This window comes from Bos indicus, chromosome 17 (genome assembly GCF_029378745.1).
Source record: "Bos indicus isolate NIAB-ARS_2022 breed Sahiwal x Tharparkar chromosome 17, NIAB-ARS_B.indTharparkar_mat_pri_1.0, whole genome shotgun sequence".
Taxonomy (NCBI): Eukaryota; Metazoa; Chordata; class Mammalia; order Artiodactyla; family Bovidae; genus Bos; species Bos indicus.
Genome location: NC_091776.1, coordinates 33225505 through 33253211, shown reverse-complemented (window position 1 = coordinate 33253211; position 27707 = coordinate 33225505). Strand labels below are relative to the sequence as shown.

The 27707-nt window shown below is 38.1% G+C and overlaps 1 protein-coding gene across 2 annotated transcripts in view; it reads right to left on the bottom strand.

Moving 5' to 3' along the window:
* Positions 1-1309: 1309 nt before the first annotated feature.
* Positions 1310-27707, bottom strand: part of ANKRD50 (ankyrin repeat domain containing 50) — a 40871-nt gene continuing 14473 nt past the window's right edge. For both annotated transcript variants that reach the window (XM_019977754.2, XM_019977753.2), the window contains exons 3-5: positions 12595-12824; positions 6012-9562; positions 1310-4400 (exon numbers count right to left, since the gene is read on the bottom strand). In XM_019977754.2, coding sequence (XP_019833313.1) covers positions 6015-9562; positions 12595-12824 — 3778 coding nt within the window. In that variant the 3' untranslated portion in view covers positions 1310-4400; positions 6012-6014. The remainder of the gene's footprint in view (positions 4401-6011; positions 9563-12594; positions 12825-27707) is intronic.

The following is a 27707-nucleotide window of genomic DNA, read 5'->3' as shown; positions in this document are numbered from 1 at the left end:
CTATTTCTATGAAATTTAAACAAGCAATCAACACCAATATATGGCGAAGAATAGTGGTTTTCTTTGTTGGAGGTTATGTCTAGGAAGTGGTCAACTTCTTGATCAGGGTGATGGTTCAACAGGTATGTTCAGTTTTTATAAAAATGTATAGGACAGTTACTTAGAACCTGTGCATTTTCCTGTATACGTTATAGTTCATCCTAAGTTTACAAACAAAATAGGAGTAACAGACACTCATTAAAAATGTAGCATCAGTTCTTTTGGGACATATTTTAGGATGCTTTACTGTATTAGCAGGACAGGCAGAGACTCTATCTTTTTGCGTGTGTGTGTGTGTGCACACGCGTTGTGCTCCTTGTTTAATTGGAAGATAACTGCTTTACAATGTCATGTTCGTTTCTGCCGTACAACAATGCAGAGATCCTATCTTAAAGATGAGTTAGTGGTAGTATTTGCATGATGAATAAAATTTTCCCAGAAATTCGGGAATCTATGCCTTTGGTGTGCATCTCACTACTATTAGCTGGATTCCCTCCAACTCTTAGGCAAAGGAGCGAAAACATTAGTCACTGCCAAGTTCCCAGGGTATTTCCTTGGACCACCAGCTAGAAAACTCCATGTACGTTTATTTAGTCAGACAGCTTAAAATTATTCTATGTACAGTACCACCTCTGTTAAAAATTATGAAAAATTTTTAGAGTAAGACTTTTACTATTCTAACAACTTTATAAAGAATGTAAGATAATTACAATAGAACCCTGTCATTACTGTAGAATTACCTATCAGAACATGCCTTGCTGACTTTACAAGCTATTTGGAGTATACACACACACACACACACACACACACTGTGTTTTGCTAGAGGAAGCAGAAAGTCATGAAGTGACCTAAGTTTACTGAGTGAAGAATAGAAACTTATTTTGAAAATGAATGACAAGTTTTGCAACAAAACCCCCAATATATCAAATTTAAGATGCCCACAGTGTTCTGAGGATCAGGGAGCATACATGCATACAATTTACTGGATTACTGCAATTTCAGAGGTGGGAAACCTGACATAGTGAGAGATACGGTGTTACTGGGGAAGGGTAGAGAATATTAAGTCCTTATAAAAGCTTTAGGAAGATACTAAGGCTAGATCTTTTTAATTTCTACCTTCCTTTGAAAGTTTTTCTATCTCATTTTTTTCTTTGTAAAATGTTTCCAAATTCATCTCCTCAGTACTTAAAAGAAGTTAACAGACAGTTGTTTCTACTGTAAGCATGCCATGCACCTTCTGCGGATTCAACGATAAAATTAAAACAAGGTATTCTCTGTAAAGCAAATATATTTATTATGCACTTTCATTTACATAGGGATTTTTGCTTAATATAATACAAGGAATAAAATAAAACTTTTACAATGTGAAATTCAATGTACATTTTTCGGCTATTTACATACCCCCAAACCAAGGGAAAAATTCAAAAAGAAAAAGCATTTGTCTGCAACTACATTTGCTGCAAAGTGTAAATGGAGGACATTTAAAGTAAAACAAGTATTTGCATAGGCAAACAATATTGGAAAAAGTACTTACTCCTGTTTTTCGAGCAGTGAACTACTTTTGGTGAGGATTCTGGTAGGTGTGGGGGGTGAGGGGGAGGGACGCAACATAACTGGCTGTATTCTGCAGAACACACTGGGTTCTGGTCCATTTTCCTTCCAAAACCTTTCCTACACACATGGAGACTTTATTTTTCATTACTGTATTTTTTTTTTTAATCACCTCCTCTGCTATCAACTCATGACTTTTAGGAAAGGAACACAAATGGAAGGGTATAAAACTGTTTAAAAGCATATGGCATCACAGTTGTATTGTGGCAGCAGGTGATTTACAAAATTTAATGTTTTTTATTTAAAAAAGTTACTTAGGAGTTTTCTATTTATGGGACTATTTTTAGTCTCAATGGAACAGAAGTTATTTTCAGTCATGGTATTAAATAAATCCCCACAGAAACCAATCAGCAAAGCAGGGCTTCTTCCACCCCCATATTAGCCTTATCCTTACTGAAAGCCATTGCTGTTCTATTCCAAAACTTAGTTCATATACAAACATCCAGAGGAATATTTACTTTTGAAAAGTGTATTTCTCCAACAGGTTCTCTTCCTACCAACTGTTTCAAGTGAATATAGTATGGATGTGAAAACACTGAGCTCTTCAGAAAACAGAAATCCCTTGTGTCACGAGTCATATCTTTGCCCGTTGGCCACAAGGTGCATTTTTGTAAAAACAATAAAATTAAATAAATACAATTCCAATAATTCAAGGTTTAATAGAAAAACTGGCAGCTTTCAAGATTCTCTTTCTAAAGAAAAATACACCTAATAAGAAATTAGAGCTTCCTCTTCTAAATTAAGTAAATGTACTGTATTTGAGATATGAGTAGAGTTGGTTCTAATAATAGGATGTGTTCATAGTTATTAACAGAATCATTAACACTTTTAAGGCTACTTTGCAAGAGTCCTATTAAGTGTATTTAATAAATGTCCCATAGGGACAAAAATTCAACACTTGAAACATTCACATTTGAGTTATAAATATTGCCATGTCACCTTAATATTGATTGAATTTATCTCCTATTCTGATTATGACTTACCGATGATACAAACACCCAAGTTTCGCTGACTTTAAAAAACAGAAGCAAAAACAAAAGCCTTACAGGAAGATCAAGTGAAACATTTGTCACGACCAACTACATATTTCTTCCTGTTTCTGTGAACAATGCGTCATGTATGTGTCCTTCATATATGAAGATGACATTACTGACCTCAGATACTAAGACATTTTCTAAAGATTTTTGTCCAGTAGTTGCAATGGTTTTGTGCTGAATCTCCAAATTCTCTTTCCTATTCCTCTTCATCAACAGCACATGGAAAGAATAGAATTTCTGGGTTTTGTAGGATCCCAGGGCTTTTGCAAAGATCAAACCTGCAACCTTGGTTTCTAAACAATAAATTTGACCCTCTCCAGACATGCATAAAACCCACCAAGCTAGCTCAACTGGTTAAAGTGTCCATCCAGGAGGTCAAGGTGGTGAGTCACATGCTCATCTAAACAGTTGACTTTAGTTTCCTTGGTTACAGACTTCACCTCTAATCCTGGCATCTATCATTCTAGAAGTGATTGTCCAAAGAGTAAAACAGGAAAGAGTATGTGGACAGAAAAGTGCAAATCCATTACTACTATTTAGCAAATAGCAATTAAAAAATACACCTGTGCTATGGCAGATAGGTTAGTAGTGTCATCTCTGAAGGACAACACATATTCATCAAGAATACTCATCCAACTAATCATTAAAATTGATCCAACTGATTCTGAGTAGGGGCTATTTTGGACATGCAGTGATTTACAAAACAGAAACGACTGAGAGAGAAGCCGGCATCACAGTTCAAGGTGGCAGATGTTTTACATAACTGGATGGAAGAAGAAAGAAGGGTAGTCAGTGAATTGTTCAGGGATCAAAAATCTACCCTCAGATAGACAGCTACATCTCCCTCTACACACGTGCCACTGAGGCCTGGCTCTGTCCCTGAGAATTTTCACGCCTCAGGAATGATCGTCTGTCTTCTTGGATGTGGAATGACAAGTGACAGGAAGGTGAAACTGCATCCCAGTCAATGAAACAGAACTTTGTTCTGCCTATAGTCTGTGTGTGGGTTTTCTTTTTCTTTTTTTTCACACCTTTAGCTGAAGATTAGGAGGATTCCACTGAGAAATCCAAATTTAAACTACTTAGAGCAACTCCCTAAAATACTAGACTTTTAAAAAATCTTTCACGAAACTATTTTTTCACCTTGATGTAGCATTAAATAGAAACACATTTTTAACCAATGCTGAAGGTGTAATGAACATAAAAGAGTTGCATGATTTATTTTATTGAGTGACATTTTTAAGGATACAGGAGACAAACCATACACTACAACAAGGTAAATGTGACTGAAACAGTATGCTTAAGTTTCGTTTGCCACAGAAAGAAAAAAATAAATACAAGGAACACTGCCTTTTCATATATATTTGACCATGGCACATGCACACTTATCAAATATTAACTTAAAATACTCAAAATATTTTTCATCTTTTATCAGGGAACTGCAGTATATATCTGCATTAAAAAAAAAAAAAAAAGTGCTTACTCTTGGGTAGTGAATACAAAGCACACAAAATGAAATTTTTTAAGCACAGAGGGTTACATTGAGAAGGCAGCCTTACTACTTAGGCACATGACAGTATTTAAGGTAACTGTACTGCAGGTATCACATTCTTCTTTTTTTTTTTTCAGCAAATCAACAGGCATTTTATATTTTCATCCAGTAGCTGAAGAATCACTCCAATCACAATGTCTTCTGTTTCACAGAATAGGAAACTAATACAAAAGTTAAAAAAAAATTAATTTCTATGTTACATTTATTAAATATAACTACATATAGTTTTAAAATCTACATAAGAAAGGGTTCAATCCCTAGGTTGTGAAGATCCCCTGGAGAAGGGAAAGGCTACCCACTCCAGTATTCTGGCCTGGAGAATTCCATGGACTGTATAGTCCATGGGGTTGCAAAGAGTCGGACACAATTGAGTGACTCTCACTTTCACATAAGAATATATATATATATATATATATATATATATATTTACTATGTAAAGCACAAAAGTAGACCTATTAGAGATTCACTAAGTATAAATTACTTAAATATTCTACAAGTGTTCACCTTAATTCATATGTTTTATTGTAAAATATATACCCACACTTAATATTTACAAAAGATATCATGAGAGTTAGAGGGCTGTACCATCAGAACTAAATATTTTAAAAATAAATCACATTGGAGAATGAATTAACTACTTTTATACGACTTATGTTTGAATGATATTTCACCAGTCCTCCACAGATTCACATTGAAGGATGTTTATTATTAGAATGTATAGGAAATACTTGTCTATAATTATACACATGTATAAACATTCATGTGTATAATTTAGCACATGTACAAACTACAAACATACATGTGTATAATTATACACATGTATATACACATGTACAAACATATTTGTGTATAATTTAGCAAAAATGCCTAATGAAATCTTGAATTTATCTCAAATATGAGAAATGTATTTCTGAAAAAGTATCCATAATATAAAATTATAATTCAATTTTCCCATTAACCTCCCCTCTATAATTAGAATAGCATCCACAGTAGTAGAAAGGAGAAAAAAGTTTTTATTTAATAAATATAACTTTGAGGTTTAAAACAATTCTGACACTTAAATATTGGTCCTTGAATACCCTAAATATCTACTTTTGATATGTGTAAATTTCACTTGAAAGATTCTTAAGAGATCTGTCATAATAAAAGTTACCTTTTATGATTAATTTTTTAATTTCTTCCAGGGTGAAAAAAGGAAGGAAATTAACATTCACTACCTACCTACTAAGCATTACATACACGACTTTATTCAAACCTAAAAGGGGAACAGCCCCACCTCTGTTATCATAAAAGAACTTTTAAGGGGGAGTATGATTGTATAGGAAGGAATCTTTGATTTGAGATCCATAAATAGCATATTCATTCATTCACTCGTACAAAACATTTTTACTGAGAAACTGCTATGTGTCCAAGCAGTATTCCAAGTACATGGAATAAAGTGGTAAATAAGAGAGATTAAAAATCCCTACCCTCACAAGGCTGACATTTCAGATGAGAGGGGACAAATAATAAACATAATAAAGTATATAAACCATGTTAAGAAATAAGTACCATGGCTAATGTGAAGCAGAAAAGGGGGAAAGGGAGTGGTGGAGGTGGTAGAATTCAAATTCCAAAGAGTAAGGAGGGAGGATCTTGCTGAGAAGAGGACACAGATAGTGATGAGGTGAAGGAGCTGGCCATGTGGATTAGGGAAAAGAGCATTCTAAGGGAACAATATATGGAGGGAACCATACTTTGGATATTTATTCTTTATGTTGATGAAATGTTACCTTTTATAATGGTGTTTCCTTTTTATAGTTGAAGCTAGGGTCAGAACCCTCAATCTGAAGCTTCAGAGCTTGTTTAAGGCTTAATTCCGTCTCCGAGGAAGGGTATCCTTCTAACACTTCCTGATGCCCTCTGTCTTGTATTGTCCGTGGGACTGAAACCCTACCGAGAAAAACCTGGTTGCTCTGCAGATGATAATTTGGATTTGTCATTATACCGTTTCTCTTCTTCTGTTCCCCACTTTGTTGGTGAATAAGGAACTGCTGTTGAGATCGACCTATTTCTGGCTGAGCTGAAGGAATCATGATTTTACACTGTGAATCTGCTGGCATCTGCTTAGATGGTGCACTGGTCCCAGATTTGGCTGTGGGTCCTCTTTTATCAAACTGAGTCATTTCATATTCTAGGACCTTCGGCTGTGAAGAATTATTTTGTTTAGCTTTTTTTCCAGCTGACCCAGATTTGTTGGAATTTTCTGATTTCCCCCCTTTATTCGTTTTTGTTGACTTCAAGCTGGGCTTGACTTGACTCCACTCAAACTCACTACTCGGTGAATGATGGCTCTGGCCCAAGGACTGTGTTGTGGAAGACGGGGAGACAATCGACTGGCGACTTCTACTGCGCGGCAACGAGTGCTGCTGAATTTGTTCTGTAAATGACAAGCTGTGGAAACTGTCGATTGGCACTGTTTGAGCCGTTGCTGTAGATGAAGTAGTTCTCAAAGATGAATTTTTTGAGCTTTTCAAGGAATTATTTGACAATGATGACTTTTGCCGATCAACTGTCGAATCAGGCGATTCTGAAGGAGAACTGAATGCATGAGCTGGCCCGTTTGGCAAACTGCGCAACGAAGGCTGCGCTTCCCCACCACCAGTGCTGCCTGAGCTGTTTGATTTAATTGTTAGGGACTGCATCTTCGATGACACTGACTGTAGAGGCTTTTGCTCCATCGTGTGAACAGGAGATGGAGAACAGCCATTCAAGCTGGATGCACCATATTTTTCTAATAATTTAATTATTTGAGAGTGTCCGTTTTTGGCTGCAACTCGCATAGCAGTACGTCCAAATTGATCAGCGTGGTTTGGATCAGCACCGTGCTCTAATAAAACCTGCACGACGTCAATGTGTCCTTCCTGGGCTGCAATGCAGAGCGCGGTGGCGCCCTGATTACACGTGTGGTCCACCACGGCGCCATGTTCAATGAGAAGCTGCACCACTTTGACGTGGCCCTGCCAGGCTGCAGACTGCAGTGCAGAGCGCTTTTCATTGTCAGCAGCATTGACATCAGCATGATAGGTGATCAGAACCTGCACCATTTCCAAGTGGCCTTGCCAGCACGAGACATGAAGTGCTGTCCTGCCTTCAGCATCACTTGCTTCCACATTTGCACCATTTTCCAAAAAATACTCAGCCATTGTAAGCTGATTTTCTAAGGCCAAAATATAAAGTGTTGGCCTACCATCAGCATCTTTGTAGTTAACATCAGCTCCATGGCTAAAAAGCAATTCAACAATGTCCCGGTGTCCTTCTAATGCAGCGACCCGCAGAGCATTTCTTCCATCATAACCTCTCTGATCAATGTTGGATTTATTCTCCAGTAATATTTGAACACAGTCATAATGACCCTCTTGTGAAGCTAATATGAAAGGTATCCGCCCATCGTTGTCGATCTCATTTGTTCTAGCACCTTGTTCAATAAGTGCTTCACATATTAATCTGTGGCCTTCAAAAGCTGCCATGTGCAAAGGTGTCCATCCAGCATCATCTCTGTGATTTTCATCTAAGCCCCGGTCCAGCAGAGTACGGACTACTTCAACGTTTCCTTGGGCTGAAGCTATGCTAAGCACTGTTCTCCCTTCACTGTCAATGCTGTCCACAGCAGCACCCCAAAACAAAAGCGTGTTTACAACTGAGGCATGACCCATAGACGCGGCAGCTAGGAGGGGTGTACGCCCATTGTTATCCGTGTGGTCGACATCAGCTCCCCCCTCTAGAAGCAAGTCAACCACATCGACATGTCCTTCATAGGCAGCCACCAGTAGGGGCGTCATGCCATCTTTATCGCAGTGATCAACTTCAGCACCTCGATCAATCAGAAGGCTAACGACCGATGCATGTCCTTTACTTGCAGGAACACAAAGTGCAGCCACAGAGAGTGCAGTCCTGCCGTCGACATCCTCATGATTGACTTCTGCTCCGTGATCCAGCAGGTGTTCCACAATCTCTCTATGTCCCATGTAGGCAGCCGCTATCAAAGCAGTTCGGCCTTCATTGTCAGCTTTGTTGACTTCAGCACCATGCTGGAGCAAGTTCAGCACAATATCCTCATGTCCTCCCCAGGCTGCTGCTCTCAGAGCTGTTCGGCTGTCGGCATCTGCACAGTCCACTTTTACGCCAGCATAAAGCAGTGCAGACACAACCTCGGTGTGACCACCCCAAGCCGCGGATCTCAATGCTGTCCAGCCATCCTGATCGGTGTGATTAATATTTGCTCCACAACCAATCAGACAATTAACCACCTTGGTATGTCCTTGTCGAGCAGCCAGGGTAAGCGGTGTGTGTCCGTGAGCATCTTCTATTTCTAAATCTGCTCCCCTAGAGACCAGTAAATTCACCACATCGAGGTTGCCACTGTAAGCCGCATTAGCCAGTAACGTTCTCCCATTCGAATCACACTGATTTACTGAAGCTCCATTGTCTAATAATGTCCGAATGGAATCCTCTCTTTCTAAGGCCTGCCGGACGATGCATGATGTGCGATCATCTTCGCTGTTGACATGAGCGCCAGCTTTCACCAACAGCTGCAGCACTTCTTGTTCCTTGGGTATTAAAGTAGATAGGGAGTCTCTGACAGGTGTGCCATTCCATATCATCCACAGAGCTAACTCAGCTGTCTCTAACTGTAAGTTCGAATTAATTAAGTGCAACGCAAATTCTTGTGCTTCCAATGGTGTTAAATTCTTGGCTTGACAGGTATAACTCATAGCCAACATTCGGTGTCCTTCTGCTGCATTGCATAAATACTTCTGAGTGCAGTGTTTCACATCCAGGAGCCACTCTGCAAAACTGTAGTGAAACAGTATTTTAGTATTTCCAAGTCCATCAACAAGAAGTTTGGAAAGGACATCTAGCTTGCGTTGAAAGTCTTCCAAGGTTAATGACATATTTTTTGTCCATACTGCATGATATAATTCTGTTATGGTCAGAGGCCGGCAGGCTGCAAGAATCACATTCAAGATAGGCTGAACCTTTGCAAACTGTTTTCTTACGAAAAGTCTTTGACACAGCCAGAGATACAGACCATTTAGAGTTCCTGGGATGTCACGAATCTCTCTCAACATAATAAAATTTTCTACAACTCCATCAAGAACTCGTTCTAGATAAAGAAAGCACCCGCTACTTTTAATGTGCAGTTGATTTAACATCTCTGCAGTTTCTTTCGTGAGGTGTTGTCGCAAAGCTTCTTCTTGATCTAAACGATGAAGGATGTACTGCTGAACATCCTTAACGATATATGCCTTCCGAAGGTCATCTAAACTTATTTTTCGAAAACCTAAGGACAAAAAAGTAGGTGTCAATTGAAAATGATTATCAAAGTTGCCATATTTCAAAGAGAATGTGTTCAACATGTGACAAACTAATAATCAAATAAATTAATAGCAAGTCAATTAATACTAATAAACAAGTCAATCAATACCTAGAAATATAATAAACAGGTTTTTTTTTTCTTCTGGAAAAACACGCTGATGACAGATAAATTATTTCATTTTACTGTCCACAAAGCGAACTATTTATTTGTTTAGTGGTTCAGTGCTCCTCTCAACTTCAACTAAACGCTTATCATTAGAGCATTAGAAATCTTTAGCTATATCCAAGCACTTTGGGAAGTTTTTTTGATCCCTCTCAAATGATTAGGGAAAAAAGCTGCAGAAGACATAAATAAGATTTGTTTTTATAAGCTGATCTTTTCCATGTGAAAAATTTACATATGTCTCTGCATATAACCGAATGTACACTAGTCTTAATTATGGAATTGAATATTTGCATACAATTAGAATAGCACTTGTCACCACCTTTAAATTACATTATTTTACATGTCACTAAATTTAAATAATTAAATCTTAGATTGTCAAAAACAGCTCCAATCTGAAGATACAACTTGGTTAAACCATGTTAACAAAACTTTAGCACATAAAAATAAAGCAGCTTAATAAAATTCAAACCAACCTAAAAGCATACTAGTTAACAGCTATTCAAAACTCACTTTAAATTCTTTGAAAGGAATCATAATTTCATTTTTGGAAGGGAGATGATATCCTGTTTTATAGATATGGATTTATTAGACAATTGTGTAATTCATCTTCCAGAAGAAAAAAATGCTGAGTGAATGAACTCTTTCTTAAGAGGAATAAATCTAGAAATGCAGCAAAGATCAGTGATGGTCAATTAGTACTGAGTAAAATACTCTCACTCAACTGAATTAAACAAATATGAATACACACACACACACACACATATATATATATATAACCTACTATATTCCAGGTACTATGTGAAGAAATGAGACTTGGATTTTGTTATCAGAAGTCAGTAAGAACCAAGACAATAATGTGAGCGGATTTGTATTCTGAAAGACTATTCTAACATCACTAAAGACAAACAGCTCGAGTGAGTCAACACTTGGGGCAAAACTTTTTAGAGTCTTTATTAAAGTCTACATAAGAATCACTAAAAGCTGCAACAACCAAAGCAGTGGCAGCAGCAGATAAATAAAAGCTGGATTTGGGAATCAGGAGAAGATCATTCCAGTCAGAGGGAAAATCAAGCACAAGCCCCTACAGCAGAAAAAAGAGATCTGAAAATAACAAATGTTAACCGACAGAAATATAGAGAAAAGGGAAATTTCATGTTTTGCCGGCAGGAACATAAATTATTTCAAGCACACTAGATAGCAGTTCGTCAAAATTAAAGCTCAAAATGTACATACTCTATTCTCTAGTAATTCCACATGTTTTTATCATATAAACTTATAGCACATGTGCACAAGAAGGTGTGTTTAAGCACATTCATGAAGCATTTCTTGTAATAATGAAAAACTGAAATAATGTCCATAAACAGAATAATGGAAAAACTAGAGATTTATTCATGGGAAGGAATAATATACAGCAGTTAAAAGCAATGAACTGGATTTAAAAGTAGTAATAGAAACAAGGCTCAAAAACATTGTTTTTGTTGTTTTTTTTTTTCATTTAGTGAAATGATAACAATAGTAGTGATACATTTATGAAGCACTTATTATGTACTAGGCATTGTTCTAAGTCGCATAATAAGACTTGTCATTTAGACTCACACACAAAAATACTCTATGGGGAAAGTAATAGAAACATGTAATAACCATCGATTCATAGATGAAGGCACTGAGGCACAGACTGTATTGGAAGTTGCATAAGGTCACACAGCCAGTGAATGGGAAGAGCTAGGATGGTGTATGCAGCGTTTCATTTACGTAAAATATAAAAATAGACAAAATGAAAAATATGAGCTAAAAGGACAAAAATAAACCAATAACACTGGTTGTCTCAAATGAAGAAGGGAAAGAAATGAGATGAAATAAACCAAAAGGGGCTTCAACTTTACCTGTACCTGACATACTAAGAGATATCCAAGTTCATCCTGTTAATTCCCTGACTTTTATCAACTCAATTTCCAATAACAACAAAACAGAATAGCATAATGGAAACCAAATCAAAAGGTATTATTAGTAAGGCAATTGAAAAGAGAGGGAATAAATCTGGTTAAAGGAAGCCGTTTTAGCAAATTAGTAAGATTTCACCCTTATGTAAGATGTACAGAACTATTTTAAAGTGATATAGCTAATTAACCAATAACTTAATTATTATCTCCCCAATTACACTATAAATCCTGTGAGTGGTCCTTGTTTTATGCTCCTTTTCATTCCCACAGCACAAAAAAAAAAAAAAGCACTTTACATAATCTAATAGGAGTAAGCACTTTACTGTGGGAGTTAAAAAAAAAAAGTAAAGTCAGGAAACAAGAAAAGAAAAAAAAAAAAAAAAAAACCTGATCACGTACTTTTAAACATTACATAGATTACTTTCTCACACATAGGAAAAGGGTTTAAAAAAATAAAGGATCTACTTCAAGAGGTACCCTCAAAGGCTGTCGACTCTGTCTCTCCTCTAAAACCAGGAAAAACATCTTAGACAAACTGCCATTGATTTTTAAGGAGGTATATTCCGTACCCTCAGGATGCTCAGTCTAATTAGAAGAAATATAAGCCGATCAGGAAACATCAGCATAAAATATGTAGCCCTCACCTTTGCTAAGGAAGTTATTAGGTAAAGAATCTTGAAAAAAAAAGTTACTATTAAATTAACTTAAAATATTTTATGGCCTGTTTTTAATACCACTTTAAAAAGTTGAAAATCGCTAACAGAACAGAACAGCTGAGAGAACAGCAGAAACAAGGACCAAATTTTCAACTGAGTACTCTCCTCTGAGAAAGAAATACAAGTCTTAAGTTCAGCAGTGAAAACATTTGCAGATGGCAGGAATTACACTTACCAGTAAACATTTTAGTAACAGCTTTGCTCTGTTTTCGGGCAGAACAGAGAAGCAATAGCCACGGTGGAAAGAACTCGTGGTGACCAGCCAAAAGCTCTGCCACAGTCCCAGATAAGCTGGTGGACGTCTGTTCACCTTCAGTAATGTTACACCCTTCGTCCACAGAATCCACAAGAAGATAGAGGCTTTGCTGGGGTGGCTTCATTCCCAAAAGAGGGAGCAGGACGCACCTGTAAACCACATCCATGTGAGCACTTGCAGTGTTATTGGCTATGATATTAAGATTTATTATCCCAACACTAGAACTACAGGTTATAAATACTGTTTGAAGAAAGATAAAGTTTTAGAATAAAAATACTGTACACGTTTCAATTCCTTACCTTAATATGAATACTAGTCCTAAATAGTTCACTTTTTCAAAAACAACATTTTCCACAATAAAGTGTATGAAGGTGTGGGTGAATCAGTGATTCAGTATACTTCAGAAAGGCAGTAAGAACTGGAGAAAACAAGACTTCAATATTCCTTTTCTGATTTTTTTATCAATAATAAAAGCTTGAAATGTTTATAACAAAGCTAAAATGTAAAGGAAAAAAAAACTGGGGATCACTTCCATAATATAAAAAAATATCACTTTCTTTATACAGGATTTTATCATGTCTTTCACAAATAGACTGCACTTGATCTAGTTTGTCACACACAAATTTTATTTTAAAAGACTTTTCAAAGATAAGCTGCAGTCTAGGTCTCATTTGATGTATGGTCAAATTTCAGTGTAAAGAATAAATTATTAGGTCTAATTCTACAGCAGAACACATCTCCTACTCAGACTGTTTATATTGAAGTTGAATGCAACTTTTTCATAACTAAAATAATACTCATTCATTTTCAACAAATATGTATAGGAACATTCCATGTGCTCCATGAAGTACTAAAAGATACAATGGTGAAGAGGACAAACTCCATCTAATTATGAACACCAGAAATTTACAGATGATCCTTTCTACAACTCTCTTAATCTTTCAATTCCAGTAGCAACCAAGATCCAATTTATCACTAAGTTTTGTCAATATTTCTTTATAAAATATCTCAATCCCACCTTGGTCTGTATTATCACTGTATTCCAAAAGCTACCGTCCTGTCTTTCACCCGGGAACCATAGCAACGTATGTCTTCACCCACTGCCTCCAGAGTTCCTACGGTGGCAGAGTTAAAATTTTACAAGGTTGCTCCAGCCATACTAGCTTTCTTTTGCAGACCCCTTCTCCCTACTGTTTTTGAGATATATTTGTATATATCTTGTGACAGCTCTTCAATAAGAGAACTTCTTTCCTTTGCAGGCTAGTGTATCCAGTGTTTAGGTTTCTAAGAAATCTCCTTATGACCAAGAGTTATGGGCATGAACAAGTTCTTTGTGCTTTAACTTCTCTCCAGCCAATTAAGATGAGAAGCTGTGGGTATGTACATAAGGCAGCCTTTCTCCCCACAATCCCCTCCCCACAATCCTCAAATGTCTGATCCTCACATATAGCTCATGTGTGCGACTCACTCTTCCCTGCCCTCTTTCTTCTTCCTTTCTGCTTAACTGGGTGCAGGGAAACTTCCAGCGTAAGTCTCCTGTCTCCAGTTCCAAATGAGAGCCTTTGTGTTTGTGATAATGTTCATGGTATGCATATAAAAATGTTCTGTCAGTTTTGTCTGCATCGCCATTTGACATTAAGTTCTACATTTATCTTGAGGTTGGGGTTTACAGGTCTCTGGTAGTTTTACTTTCTTTCTATTTGACTGTTTCCAAGGACTCACTCAATCATGTTAAAACCAGAAATCAATCTATGGCATTAAAAATGTTGAGCAATTTTTCCTAGCCTTGCCCTCACCCCTAAACTCAAAGCTGCCATCTCCTTGTGGATGTCCTACAGGTATCTCAGATTTAATATGTTTTAAAAAGTATTCTTTCTCAATTTCAAACAAGTTCCTCCCCACTCATCTCTCCATGTCAATTAGTGGTATCCCATTTTCCCCCCTAGTTTCTTTAGTTAAAATCCTAGGACTCGTTCCTGAGATCTCCCTTTGGTTCCAGCCACACTGCTCTCCTTTCACTTCTAACACCAAGCTTTTCTCCAGTCAGGGTCTATGTACTTGGTACTCCTTCTGCCTAGAAAGCTCCCCCAGGCAGAACTGCTCTTCCTTCAGGTTTCAACACAAAGTTTATTCCTGAAGATGCTTTCCCTGATCTGTTGCTGCTGCTGCTAAGTTGCTTCAGTCGTGTCCGACTCTGTGCGACCCCATAGACGGCAGCCCACCAGGCTCCCCTGTTCCTGGGATTCTCCAGGCAAGAACACTGGAGAGGGCTGCCATTGCCTTCTCCATTTCCCTGATCACGATGTCTTAAATCGTCTTCGTCACGTACTGCCGTCGCCCTAACACCTGATCCTGCTTTGCACGCACTGCTGATCGTATTCTCAAAGGAACTTACTGTATTACTGTGTACTGGTTTCACTGTAAGGCTGGAGTGAAGCTCCTCCACTTCCATGCTGCCCCCTGCCCCGGACAACGCCTCTCTTGTGCTGCCAGATGCCCAGCACTCAAAACCATTATTAGCACATCACAAACACTCAATAAAGTTTGCTTCATGAGTGAATGGCAATTAATAGGAAAACTGCTACTTCAAAACACTAGATAAAAATGTTACTAGACTCAGAACTCCCATCTTCAGTTTCCTTTCATTTATTTCAACAAAAGCACCATATGGGGATACCTACACCACGAAGTGACACACAGATCCACTTTTTCTACCAGGTTCCGTTTCATCATTTCATAAAATGACAATCCCATCAAAGTATGTAGGCACAAAGCCCACAGTACTTTAGGTAGTCTAAAACAGATTTTTCTGTTTGTGAATATATATGTATATATTTAAAATCTTCAAAATGAGATAATGTTATGGTACTAGTTTATCACATTCATCCAAAGAAACCATCTTTAAAAGCACCAGCAGGCTACAGGGCTTTTACTTTGTATATGTATGTGATTAAATGTCCTATATTTCTTAGCTACATTATTAAAATTTAGAAAATATATATTACATTCTTAATATTGTTGAGTTTAATTTAAAGTCCTGAGCAGCTTTCCCATTTGCAATTCTATCTTGAGAGTAAGCACTGGCAGCACCATGCTTCTGCAGCTGGCCTTCTCATTTCCAGGTCAAAAGGCAGCTGAAAGACTATCAGGGCAATTCTGAAATGAAGTTCACTCTTTTTTGTTTTCAATACAGTGAATTTACCTACTGCCCCTTTCTCAGGAAGCTAATTAACTTTTAAAAGCTGCTACATGTATTATAAGGAATATACTAATAGATACCACATGTACAATAATTTCTTAAGGTTTTCACTGTTGAACATGGGGTTTCTTCTCCTTCTCTGGCTTTCTCTCTCAGATGTAGACAACTAGCCACACCTTTCAGTCTTACAATAAAACTCTTTCTTTCACCCTTACAACAAAGTAAGCCCAACAAGCTGCAAGTTCAAGACTTTTCTTGAACCCATGAGAACTTAGGTCAGAGGGCAACCAACTAGCCTCACATCGAAGGTGACACAGAGGCATAGAAAACACATCTGCTTACCTGGGCAGACGCTCCTAGACACTGGAAAACAACCGGAATTAAAAATAGGCAAAACACCCGAACTGACACCTCACCAAAGCTATACAGGTGGCAAGTAAGCATATGAAAAGAAGTCCAGCATCATGTCATTAAGGAATTGCAAATTAAAACAAAAAAGCACTGCTACATATATTTTAGAGTGGCCAAAATCCAAACACTGACAACACCAAATACTGGCAAGGATGTGGAGCAATAAGAACTCTCATTCATTGCTGGTGGGAATGCAAAATGGTACAGCAAGTCTGGAAGACAGAGTGGCAGCTTCACAGAAAATGAAACATACTCTCATACAAACCAGCAATTGTGTCTCCTGATATTTACCCAAATGAACTGAAAATTTATGTCCATGTAAACCCCTGCACACAGATGTATATTACAGCTTTATTCCTAATTGCCAAAATTTGGAAGTAACCAAGGTGTCCTTCGGTGAATGTTAATAATCTGTTAAGAAACATTGGTTAATAAACATCCAGACAATGGGATATCATCAGCTCCAAAAAAGAAATGAGCTATCAGGCCATGATGAGGCAAAAAGATAAGACACTGAAAGATGAACTCCCCAGGTTGGTACGTGCTCAATATGCTAATGGAGATCAGTGGAGAAATAACTCTGGAAAGAATGAAGAGACAAAGCCAAAGCAAAAACACCAAGCAGTTGTGGATGTGACTGGTGATAGAAGCAAGGTCAGATGCAGTAAAGAACAATATTGCATAGGAACCTGGAATGTTAGGTCCATTCAGTTCAGTTCAGTTGTTCAGTTGTATCCGACTCTTTGCAACCCCATGAATCGCAGCATGCCAGGCCTCCCTGTCCCTCATTAACTCCCAGAGTTCACTCAAACTCATGTGCATCGAGTCAGTGATGCCATCCAGTCATCTCTGTCATCCCCTTCTCCTGCCCTCAATCCCTCCCAGCATCAGGGTCTTTTCCAATGAATCAACTCTTCGCATGAGGTGGCCAAAGTATTGGAGTTTCAGCCTCAGCATCAGTCCTTCTAATGAACACCCAGGACTGGTCTCCTTTAGGATGGACTGGTTGGATCTCCTTGCAGTCCAAGGGACTTGCAAGTCTTCTCCAACACCACAGTTCAAAAGCATCAATTCTTCGGAGCTCAGCTTTTTTCACAGTCCAACTCTCACATCATACATGGTCACTGAAAAAACCATAGCCTTGACTAGACGGACCTTTGTTGGCAAAATAATATCTCTGCTTTTCAATATGCTGTCTAGGTTGGTCATAACTTTCCTTCCAAGGAGTAAGCATCTTTTAATTTCATGGCTGCAGTCACCATCTGCAGTGATTTTGGAGCCCCAAAAATAAAGTCAGCCACTGTTTCCACTGTTTCCCCATCTATTTCCCATGAAGTGATGGGACCAGATGCCATGATCTTAGTTTTCTGAATGCTGAGTTTTAAGCCAACTTTTTCACTCTCCTCTTTCACTTTCATCAAGAGGCTTTGTAGTATCTCTTCACTTTCTGCCATAAGGGTGGTGTCATTATGTTAGGTTCATGAATCAAGGCAAATTTGAAGAAATTTGAAGTGGTCAAAGAGGAGATGGCAAGAGTGATCATCAACATTTTAGGAATCAGCAAACTAAAATGGACTGGAATGGGTGTATTTAACTCAGATGACCATCCTATCTACTACTGTGGGCAAGTATCCCTTAGAAAAAATGGAGTAGCCATCACAGTCAACAAAAGTGTCAGAAATGCAGTACTTGGAGGTAGTCTCAAAAATGACAGAATGATCTCTGTTCGTTTCCAAGGCAAACCATTCAATATGACGGTAATCCAAGTCTATGTCCTGAACAGTAACACTGAAGAAGCATAAGCTGAACGGTTTATAACTAACACCCCCAAAAGATGCCCTTTTCATTATAGGGGACTGGAATGCAAAAGTAAGGTCACGAAACACCTGGAATAACAGGCAATTTGACCTTGGAGCACAGAATGAAGCAGGGAAAAGGCTAAGAGAGTTTGGCCAAGAGAACGCACTGGTCATAGCAAACACCCTCTCTTCCAACAACACAAGAGAAGACTCTATACATGACATCACCAGATGGCCAACATCGAAATCATATTGATTATATTCTTTGCAGCCAAAGATGGAGAAGCTCTATACAGTCAGCAAAATCAAGATCGAGAGCTAACTGTGGCTCAGATCATAAACTCCTTATTGCAAAATTCAGACTTAAATTGAAAAAAGCAGAGAAAATCACGAGACCATTCAGGTATGACTTAAATCAAATCCCTTATGATTATACAGTAGAAGTGACAAATAGACTTACAGGACTGCATCTGATAGACAGAGTGCCTGATGAACTGTGGACGGAGGTTTGTGACACTGTACAGGAGACAGGGATCAAGACCATCCCCAAGAAACAGAAATGTAAAAAATCAAAATGGCTGTCTGAGGAGGCCTTCCAAATATCTGTAAAAGGAAGGAAGTGAAAAGCAAAGGAGAAAAGGAAAGATATACCTATTTGAATGCAGAGTTCCAAAGAAGAGCAAGGAGACATAAGAAAGCCTTCCTCAGTGATCAATGCAAAGAAATAGAGGAAAACAACAGAATGGGAAAGACTAGAGATCTCTTCAATAAAATTAGAGATACCTTGGGAACCTTTCATGCAAAGATGAGCTCAGTAAAGGACAGAAATGGTATGAACCTATCAGAAGCAGAAGATATTAAGAACAGGTGGCAAGAATATACAGAAGAACTGTACAAAAAAGATCTTCATTACCCAGATAATCACGATGGTGTGATCACTCACCTAGAGCCAGACATACTGGAAAGTGAAGTCAACTGGGCCTTAGAAAGCATCACAAAGCTAGTGGAGGTGATGGAATTCCAGTTGAGCTATTCCAAATCCTGAAAGATGATGCTGTGAAAGTGTTGCACTCAATATGCCAGCAAATTTGGAAAACTCAGCAGTGGCCACAGGGCTGGAAAAGGTCAGTTTTCATTCCAATCCCAAAAAAGGAAATGCCAAAGAATGCTCAAACTACCGCACAATTGCACTCATCTCACACACTAGTAAAATAATGCTCAAAATTCTCCAAGCCAAGCTTCAGCAATACGTGAACCGTGAACTTCCAGATGTTCAAGCTGGTTTTAGAAAAGGCAGAGGAACCAGAGATCAAATTGCCAACATCCGCTTGATCATCGAAAAAGCAAGAGAGTTCCAGAAAAACATCTACTTCTGCTTTATTGACTATGCCAAAGCCTTTGACTGTGTGGATCACAATAAACTGTGGGAAATTCTGAAAGAGATGGGAATACCAGACCACCTGACCTGCCTCTTGAGAAACCTGTATGCAGGTCAGAAAGCAACAATTACAACTGGACATGGAACAATAGACTGGTTCCAAATAGGAAAAGGAGTACGTGTATTGTCCCCCTGTTTATTTAACTTACATTCAGAGTATATCATGAGAAATGCTGGGCCGGGAGAAATAACAATAACCTCAGATATGCAGATGACACCACCCTTAGGGCAGAAAGTGAAGAACTAAAGAGCCTCTTGATGAATGTGAAAGAGAAGAATGAAAAAGTTGACTTAAAGCTCAACATTCAGAAACGTAAGAACATGGCATCTGGTCCCATTACCTCATGGCAAATAGATGGGGAAACAGTGGAAACAGTAGCTGACTTTATTTTTGGGGCTCCAAAATCACTGCAGATGGTGAGTGCAACCTTGAAATTAAAAGACTCTTACTCCTTGGAAGGAAAGCTATGACAAACCTAGACAGCGTATTAAAAAGCAGAGACGTTACTTTGCCAACAAAGGTCCATCTAGTCAAGGCTATGATTTTTCCAGTAGTCAAGTATGGATGTGAGAGTTGGACTATAAAGAAAGCAGAGTGCCGAAGAATTGATGTTTTGAACTGTGATGTTGGAGAAGACTCTTGAGAGTCCCTTGGACTGCAAGGAGATCCAACCAGTCCATCCTAAAGGAGATCAGTCCTGCGTGTTCATTGGAAGGACTGATGTTGAAGCTGAAACTCCAATACTTTGGCCACACAATGTGAAGAGCTGACTCATTTGAAAAGACCCTGATGCTGGGAAAGATTGAAGGTGGGAGAAGAAGGGGACAATAGAGGATGAGATGGTTGGATGGCATCACCAACTAATGGACATGAGTTTGTGTGAATTCCAGGAGTTGGTGATGGACAGGGAGGCCTGGCGTGCTGTGGTCCATGAGGTCACGAAAAGTTGGACAGGAACTGAATCTTAAAATTTATTACCGAGTGAAAAAAGTCAATATAATTTCTGACTGTCAAATATTCTGGAAATGGCAAAACTGGAAAAAGTTGAAGGCTCACAGGTTGCCAGAGAACAGGGAAGCAGTGATGAGTAGACGGAGCACAGAGGATTTTTAGAGCAGTAAAATATTGTGTAGTTTTACCATAGAAAACTATACAGTAATGGTAAATACATGTCATTATACATTTCTTAAAACCAACTGGATATACAATACCAAGAGTGAACCCTAATGTCAACTGTGGACTTTGGATGACAATAATATGTCGATGCAGATTCATCAGTAATAACAAACAGACCACTGTGATGCAGGATGTGTCTGTGAAGGTATGGGGATAAACAGAAACTCTCTGCACTTTCCACTTAAGAAGAAAGCAGTGAACCTAAAAATGCTCTAAAAAATGAAATTTACAAGTTAAAAAAAAAAACAAAAATAGTATGGTATTTGCAGAATACCATAATGACACATTAAGTTAAATACAGACCAGTGTAAATATAGGAAGCTGGTTTTCCAGTGTTGCAAAGATAATTCAATTGAGAAAGGAAAGTTTTTTTCAACCTAAAAAATTATACACAATATTACTAAATTACTCATTTTGAATTCTGAAGTCTAAGATCTTACTACTAGGCTTCTCTCATGATCCCTTGGTTAAGCATCCACCTGCCAATGCAGGGGAGACCAGTTTGATCCCTGGTCCGGGAAGATCCCACATGCCACGAGGCAACTAGGCCTGTGCACCACAACTACTGAGCCCGTGCTCTAGAGCCCTCAAGCCACAAGTACTGAAGCCCACACACCCTGGAGCCTCTTGTCCACAACAGAAGCCACTACAAAGAGAAGCTGGAACACTGCAACCAAGAGTAGCCCCACTCGCTGCAACTGGAGAAAGCTCGCATGCAACAACGAAGACCCAACATAGCCAAATCTAAAAAAATAAAAATAAATAAAATTTTAGTACCACCTGGTGAAATTGTCATCAAAATATTATACATTTTAAGTTTACCTAGATGGTTAATCCTATATGCCTAGCACCTTTCCAAAATCATCTGGAAGTACAATGCTGACATACCAGCCTGTCATTTTATTAATGAAATATTAAATTCTTTCAAAAGGCTATGCTTTAAAATAAATGTTTTAAAAGCATGTGAAGTAGAAAAACTAAATCACTAATAATTCTTACTTAATATATCTTGCCTTAAGAAAACAGACCCACATTCTTTCTTTTCTTTTTCTCCAGTTTCATTAAGATATATACTTGACATACTACATTTTATAAGTTTAAGGACTATAACACATGTACGTACATACTGCAAAATGTTACCACAGTAAGATCAGTTAACACCCATTATCTCACAGTTATAATTTTTTTTTTTGCCTTGTGATGAGAACTTTAAAATCTATCCTCTTAGCATCTTTCAAATATACATTATTGCTAACTGCAGTCACCATGCTGCATGTACACTCCCAGGACCTATCTATCTTATAACGGGAAGTTTTTATCTTCTGACCACTTTCATCTAATGCCCCCAACTCCTAATCCCTGCTTCTGGGAACTACAAATCTGATTATTTGTATTTCAATGAGTTTGGTTTTTAGATTCTGAATATAAGTGAAAACATACAATATTTGTCTTTCTGTGTCTGAGTTATTTCATTCAGCATAATGTCCTCAGGATCCATTCATGTTGCCACAAATATTTTCTATGGCTGAATTATGTATATGTGTGTGTATCACAATTTCTTTATCCATTCATCTAAATCAATGCACACTTAGGTTGTTCCCTATCTTCTTTTAGAAATGAAATTACCCTCCAAAAAATTAAAGCATGTGAAAATGTGGAATTCGGTATAATTGATATCTCAAACCAGTTAGGGATCACATGTTATATATTATTAAAAAATCTCACGAGTATAATTGATAATTAAAATCAGGTCAGGACTTTAGCCAAAATATAGGGTGAAATTTCTCTCTAACATTGACCAGGATATTGTAGGGACTTCATGAACTGTTTCTCCATTAGCTAAAATACAGCAGGGAATTATGAAATATTAAAACAAAAATAAAAAAGGAAAATACCAGAGTCAAAAATAAACATTTCAAAGTATCAGACACAGAAAAGAAGCAAAATGCTGTGAGCCTAAATGAGCCTAAAACTTCAACCTGTCAAACAAGTCTGCAATGGCAGCCCGGAGATTAGATGGTGGAAGTAAAAACTGTGACAAGTTCTCCTGCCTCTACTGATAGGACTCGGACTCACTGAAACTAGGGGCTGGAAGAGGGGCTCTTCCCATGAATAATGAAAGAAGGAAACAAAAAGCACAGACTACCGCCTAGGGCTATGGCTTTTAAGAAGCAGCAGGGAGGGCAAAAAATCAGCCTCCACGGAGACAGGAATTGAACCTAAAAAGATCATGGGTCAGTGACTAAATCTACGAAATCACTTGAACAGGCTTGGAGTAGGAGCTTCATATCTCAATTATTGACCATCATCCTAGACTGCACTGATGGTAGGGAGTGGTGGGGGCAATCAGCAATTACAGCAAGGAGAACAGAGGTAGAAATGGTGATTCAAAAAGGAGAGTGAAAAAATTACAAAATTCTTAGCACTTTGAAAGAAAGCAGCAAATGGAACAATCAGAATATGGGTTCATGTCCAAATGAAAGTAACTTACAAAACTAACAAAGAATTTAAAGAAAACCAATCTGTGATGTTCAGATAAATAAAAGATTATTTTATTTGTTTTAAAAAGAAGTTACTTAACAAGCAAAGGCACAAATCAAGTAAAACAGGAGAGAACCAGAGAAATTTTCCTCATAGGGACTTTCACTGCCAGATAAAATGCAGTAGGTGGCAGCAGCCCAAAATTCCCACTGCAACAGCTAGAAAATAATGTTATCCATTACAAAATTTACATTTGTAAAGACATGAGAAGGTTGTTGAAGCAAGAGAGCAAAATGAATTAGAGCTCCAGAGGACAGGATTCATCCAAAAGGAACAAAACAAAAAGAAGCCACCTGCTGATTTCCTCTAAGGGGTCACTTACTGATTTGGGGCATGTAGCGATTTTAGGTATGGACCAAGAATCAGACTTGGGCCACCCTGAGGGACTCTGCCAAAGAAACAACATCACCCCAACTTTTATAGGGACCAGACATTTCTCTTTTAGAGAGCAGAGTCAAATCTGAAGTGTCCCTAACAACAGGCTGTTTTCTCCAAGGTATCTCTGCTAAATTCTGGGTTGGGGAACTAGGATGACTGTGTCTAAAAGTCCCCCACAGTCTGTAGCTGAAGACAAAATTCTACCAAAGGGAGGGAATTTGCTTTAAACACAAAACTCACCTTCTTCAAGACGTTTGTTAGAATTTGAAGGTATAAAGGGCAGGAAGTCAAAAAACTAAATGGATACTTCTTGGGGAAGAAGTGAATTATCAACAGTCCTTTTGGAGCTCTCAATCAAAAGCTGAGAAGGTCCACACCAAAATGACAGAAATAAACTAGCTGTCTCAGTAAGACTTCAAAGGAGCCTCAGCCCAGCTCAAGCTCTATTTACAGCAGCCCCTCACTCTCTGCCCAAATGAGAAAAAAGCAAATCTTCTCTGATGAAAGATACTGTCTGGAACTCTACAGCATTTGACACACTATCTGACATACAATCAAAAATTATCAGACAGAAAAAGGGCAGAAATATGTGATTGGGAATTCAGAGGAAAAAGAAACAATAAATACAGATTCAAATAGATACTATTGTTAGCATAGACTAAACTAACCATAATTAAAATATTAAAGAAAACAGATTAGGAAAAAAGTGGATAAAAGATGAAGAATTTCAACCAAAAAAACTCAGAATCTATAAAAACAAAGAACTAAAATTCCACTTTAGAACAAAAAACTGTATGTATTTGATGTCAGAAATTCTTTGGGTATATTCAACACCATCATGAAAACAATGGAAGATGAAATTAACAAATTCAAAATAAAGGCCAAAAGAAAATACCCAAACCTGAGAAAAGAAGGCTAGAACAGAGTAGTGTGGAAAATACATGAGGAATGCATTTGAAAGGTACAACTTACACACAACTGTGGTCTGCAAAGAAAAAGAATCAGCTCGAAGTAAATAGATGAGACTTTTCTAAAACTAATGAAAAAAATCAATCCACAGATTTAGGAAACTCAGTAAATCCAAAAACAGAAAAACTACCAAGAAACCACACTTACGCAAGACAAAGTCTACCAAAAAACAAAGAAAAAATCACAGATACAGAAAATCTTAAAAGGAAACAAAAAAAGAGAGAAGGCATTATCAAAGAAGCAAAAACAAGTCTTCAAGAAACTTTTCAACAGAAATGAAGATGTATAAGACATATGGCCACAGGACTGGAAAAGGTCAGTTTTCATTCCAATCCCAAAGAAAGGCAATGCCAAAGAATGCTCAAACTACCGCACAATTGCACTCATCTCACATGCTAGAAAAGGAATGCTCAAAATTCTCCAAGCCAGGCTTCAGCAATATGTGAACCGTGAACTTCCTGATGTTTAAGCTGGTTTTAGAAAAGGAAGAGGAACCAGAGATCAAATTGTCAACATCCGCTGGATCATGGAAAAAGCAAGAGAGTTCCAGAAAAACATCTATTTCTGCTTTATTGACTATGCCAAAGCCTTTGACTGTGTGGATCATGATAAACTGTGGATCATGATAAACTGTGGAAAGTTGTGAAAGAGATGGGAATAGCAGACCACCTGACCTGACTCTTGAGAAATCTATACGCAGGTCAGGAAGCAACAGTTAGAACTGGACATGGAACAACAGACTGGTTCCAAATAGGAAAAGGAGTTGGTTAGGGCTGTATATTGTCACCCTGTTTATTTAACTTATATGCAGAGTACATCATGAGAAACGCTGGGCTGGAAGAAATGCAAGCTGGAATCAAGATTGCCAGGAGAAATATCAATAACCTCAGATATGCAGATGACACCACCCTTATGGCAGAAAGTGAAGAGGAACTAAAAAGCCTCTTGATGAAAGTGAAAGTGGAGAGTGAAAAAGTTGGCTTAAAGCTCAACATTCAGAAAATGAAGATCATGGCATCCGGTCCCATCACTTCATGGGAAATAGACGGGGAAACAGTGTCAGATTTTATTTTTTTGGGCTCCAAAATCACTGCAGATAGCATATTCAAAAGCAGAGACATTACTTTGCCAACAAAGGTCTGTCTAGTTAAGGCTATGGTTTTTCCTGTGGTCATGTATGGATGTGAGAGTTGGACTGTGAAGAAGGCTGAGCGCCAAAGAATTGATGCTTTTGAACTGTGGTGTTGGAGAAGACTCTTGAAAGTCCCTTGGACTGCAAGGAGATCCAACCAGTCCATTCTGAAGGAGATCAGTCCTGGGATTTTTTTGGAAGGAATGATGCTAAAGGTGAAACTCCGGTACTTTGGCCACCTCATGCGAAGAGTTGACCCACTGGAAAAGACTCTGATGCTGGGAGGGATTGGGGACAGGAGGAGAAGGGGACGACAGAGGGTGAGATGGCTGGATGGCATCACTGACCCAATGGACGTGAGTCTGAGTGAACTCCGGGAGTTGGTGATGAACAGGGAGGCCTGGCATGCTTCGATTCATGGGGTCGCAAAGAGTCGGACACAACTGAGCGACTGAACTGACTGAACTGAAAGGTATCTTTAAAATGCTGAAGGAAATACGTGCATGTGCACGCACGCACACACACACACACACACACACACACCCCCACACACCTTCTAAACCTCTAACTCTGTACCAATTGGAAATATACTTCTAAAGTGAAAGTCATTAGAGAATAACAATTAATGAGTGGACTGCACAAGACTACTTTGTGACAATGTCAATATATAAAAATCATTTGAATCCCTACACACTAACGTTTTAAAAAACACATAAAATAGTATTTACAAATAATATTATTTACAATAGTACAAAAAAAAATCAAACAGTTGAAAATAAATCCAATCCAAGATGTACTAGACCTATATACTGGAAACTATAATACACTGCTGAGGAAAATTGGAAAAAAAAAAAAATCTAAGTAAGTTGAGATGTACCATATTCATAGATTAGGGGATTCAACATTGCAAACAGGTCAATTTCCACAAATTAATCTAAAATTCAATGTGATCCTAATAAAAATCTCAGTCAGAATATTTATGCACTCAGTCTCTCATGTGGCCCTCACCATACCCTCAGAGAATGAGAGTGAAAAAACAAATATAGCATTGTGTGTTAGTATTGTTTTTTTAAAGAAGTTGACCTTGCAGGGGCCTACACCACACTTGGAGAAGCACTAAGCCATCCATACCCCACTTGCCTAGAGGACTATTTTACACTTTCCTCTTCTCAAAGTTCACTCCCAACTACTGACCTTGCTTCTTAGATAAAAATTATTTAAACACTGCTCACTACCTCCACCACTTCACCAAAGTCCAAGTATTATCTCTCAGCCTTAACTGCTGCACTAGTCACTTACTGGTTTCCTTGCCTGCGTGTTTACCACCCCAGTTCTTAACACGGTAGCTAGTGTGACCCTTTAAAACCATAAATCATATGATGTTTTACTACTCTGTTTAAAAGACTTAATGTCTTCTCATCTCCTCAAAGTAAAAGTGACTATCCTTATAATGGCCTCCAAGTCCATGTATTATGTGGCTTCTAACTACGCCTCTACTTGTCTCTTGGTTTCCCTTTGTTTTTCTTGGATAATACCAAGCCAGTTCCCACCGAAGGACTTTGCACTTGGAATCTTCCTCAGTCTGGATACTTCCTACAGAATGCCCTAACTTTCCCTATATAAAAAGCAACTCTTTGGCCCCAACCTACTCAGCATATCACTCCTATCATCCTTACTTTGTTTTGATTTTCCACATACCACCTATTATCTAGTGATATGCTGTATATTATATACTGTCTTCTTAACTTTCCACTTTTCTGCCAACTACTCACGCCAACCCTCAAAATAAAAGCTCAATAAATACAAATGATACTTGCCACATTTTAACTAATATAACCCAGTATTAAGAACGCACCTGGTACATTCCTGCTATCTAATACATATTTGATAAAACAACAAAGGAATGAATAAACCAAAGTTGAATAGGGAACTCAGAAATACAGGAATGTGTGTGTATCTGACTGCAGTAGTATTAAAATCAATAGTGA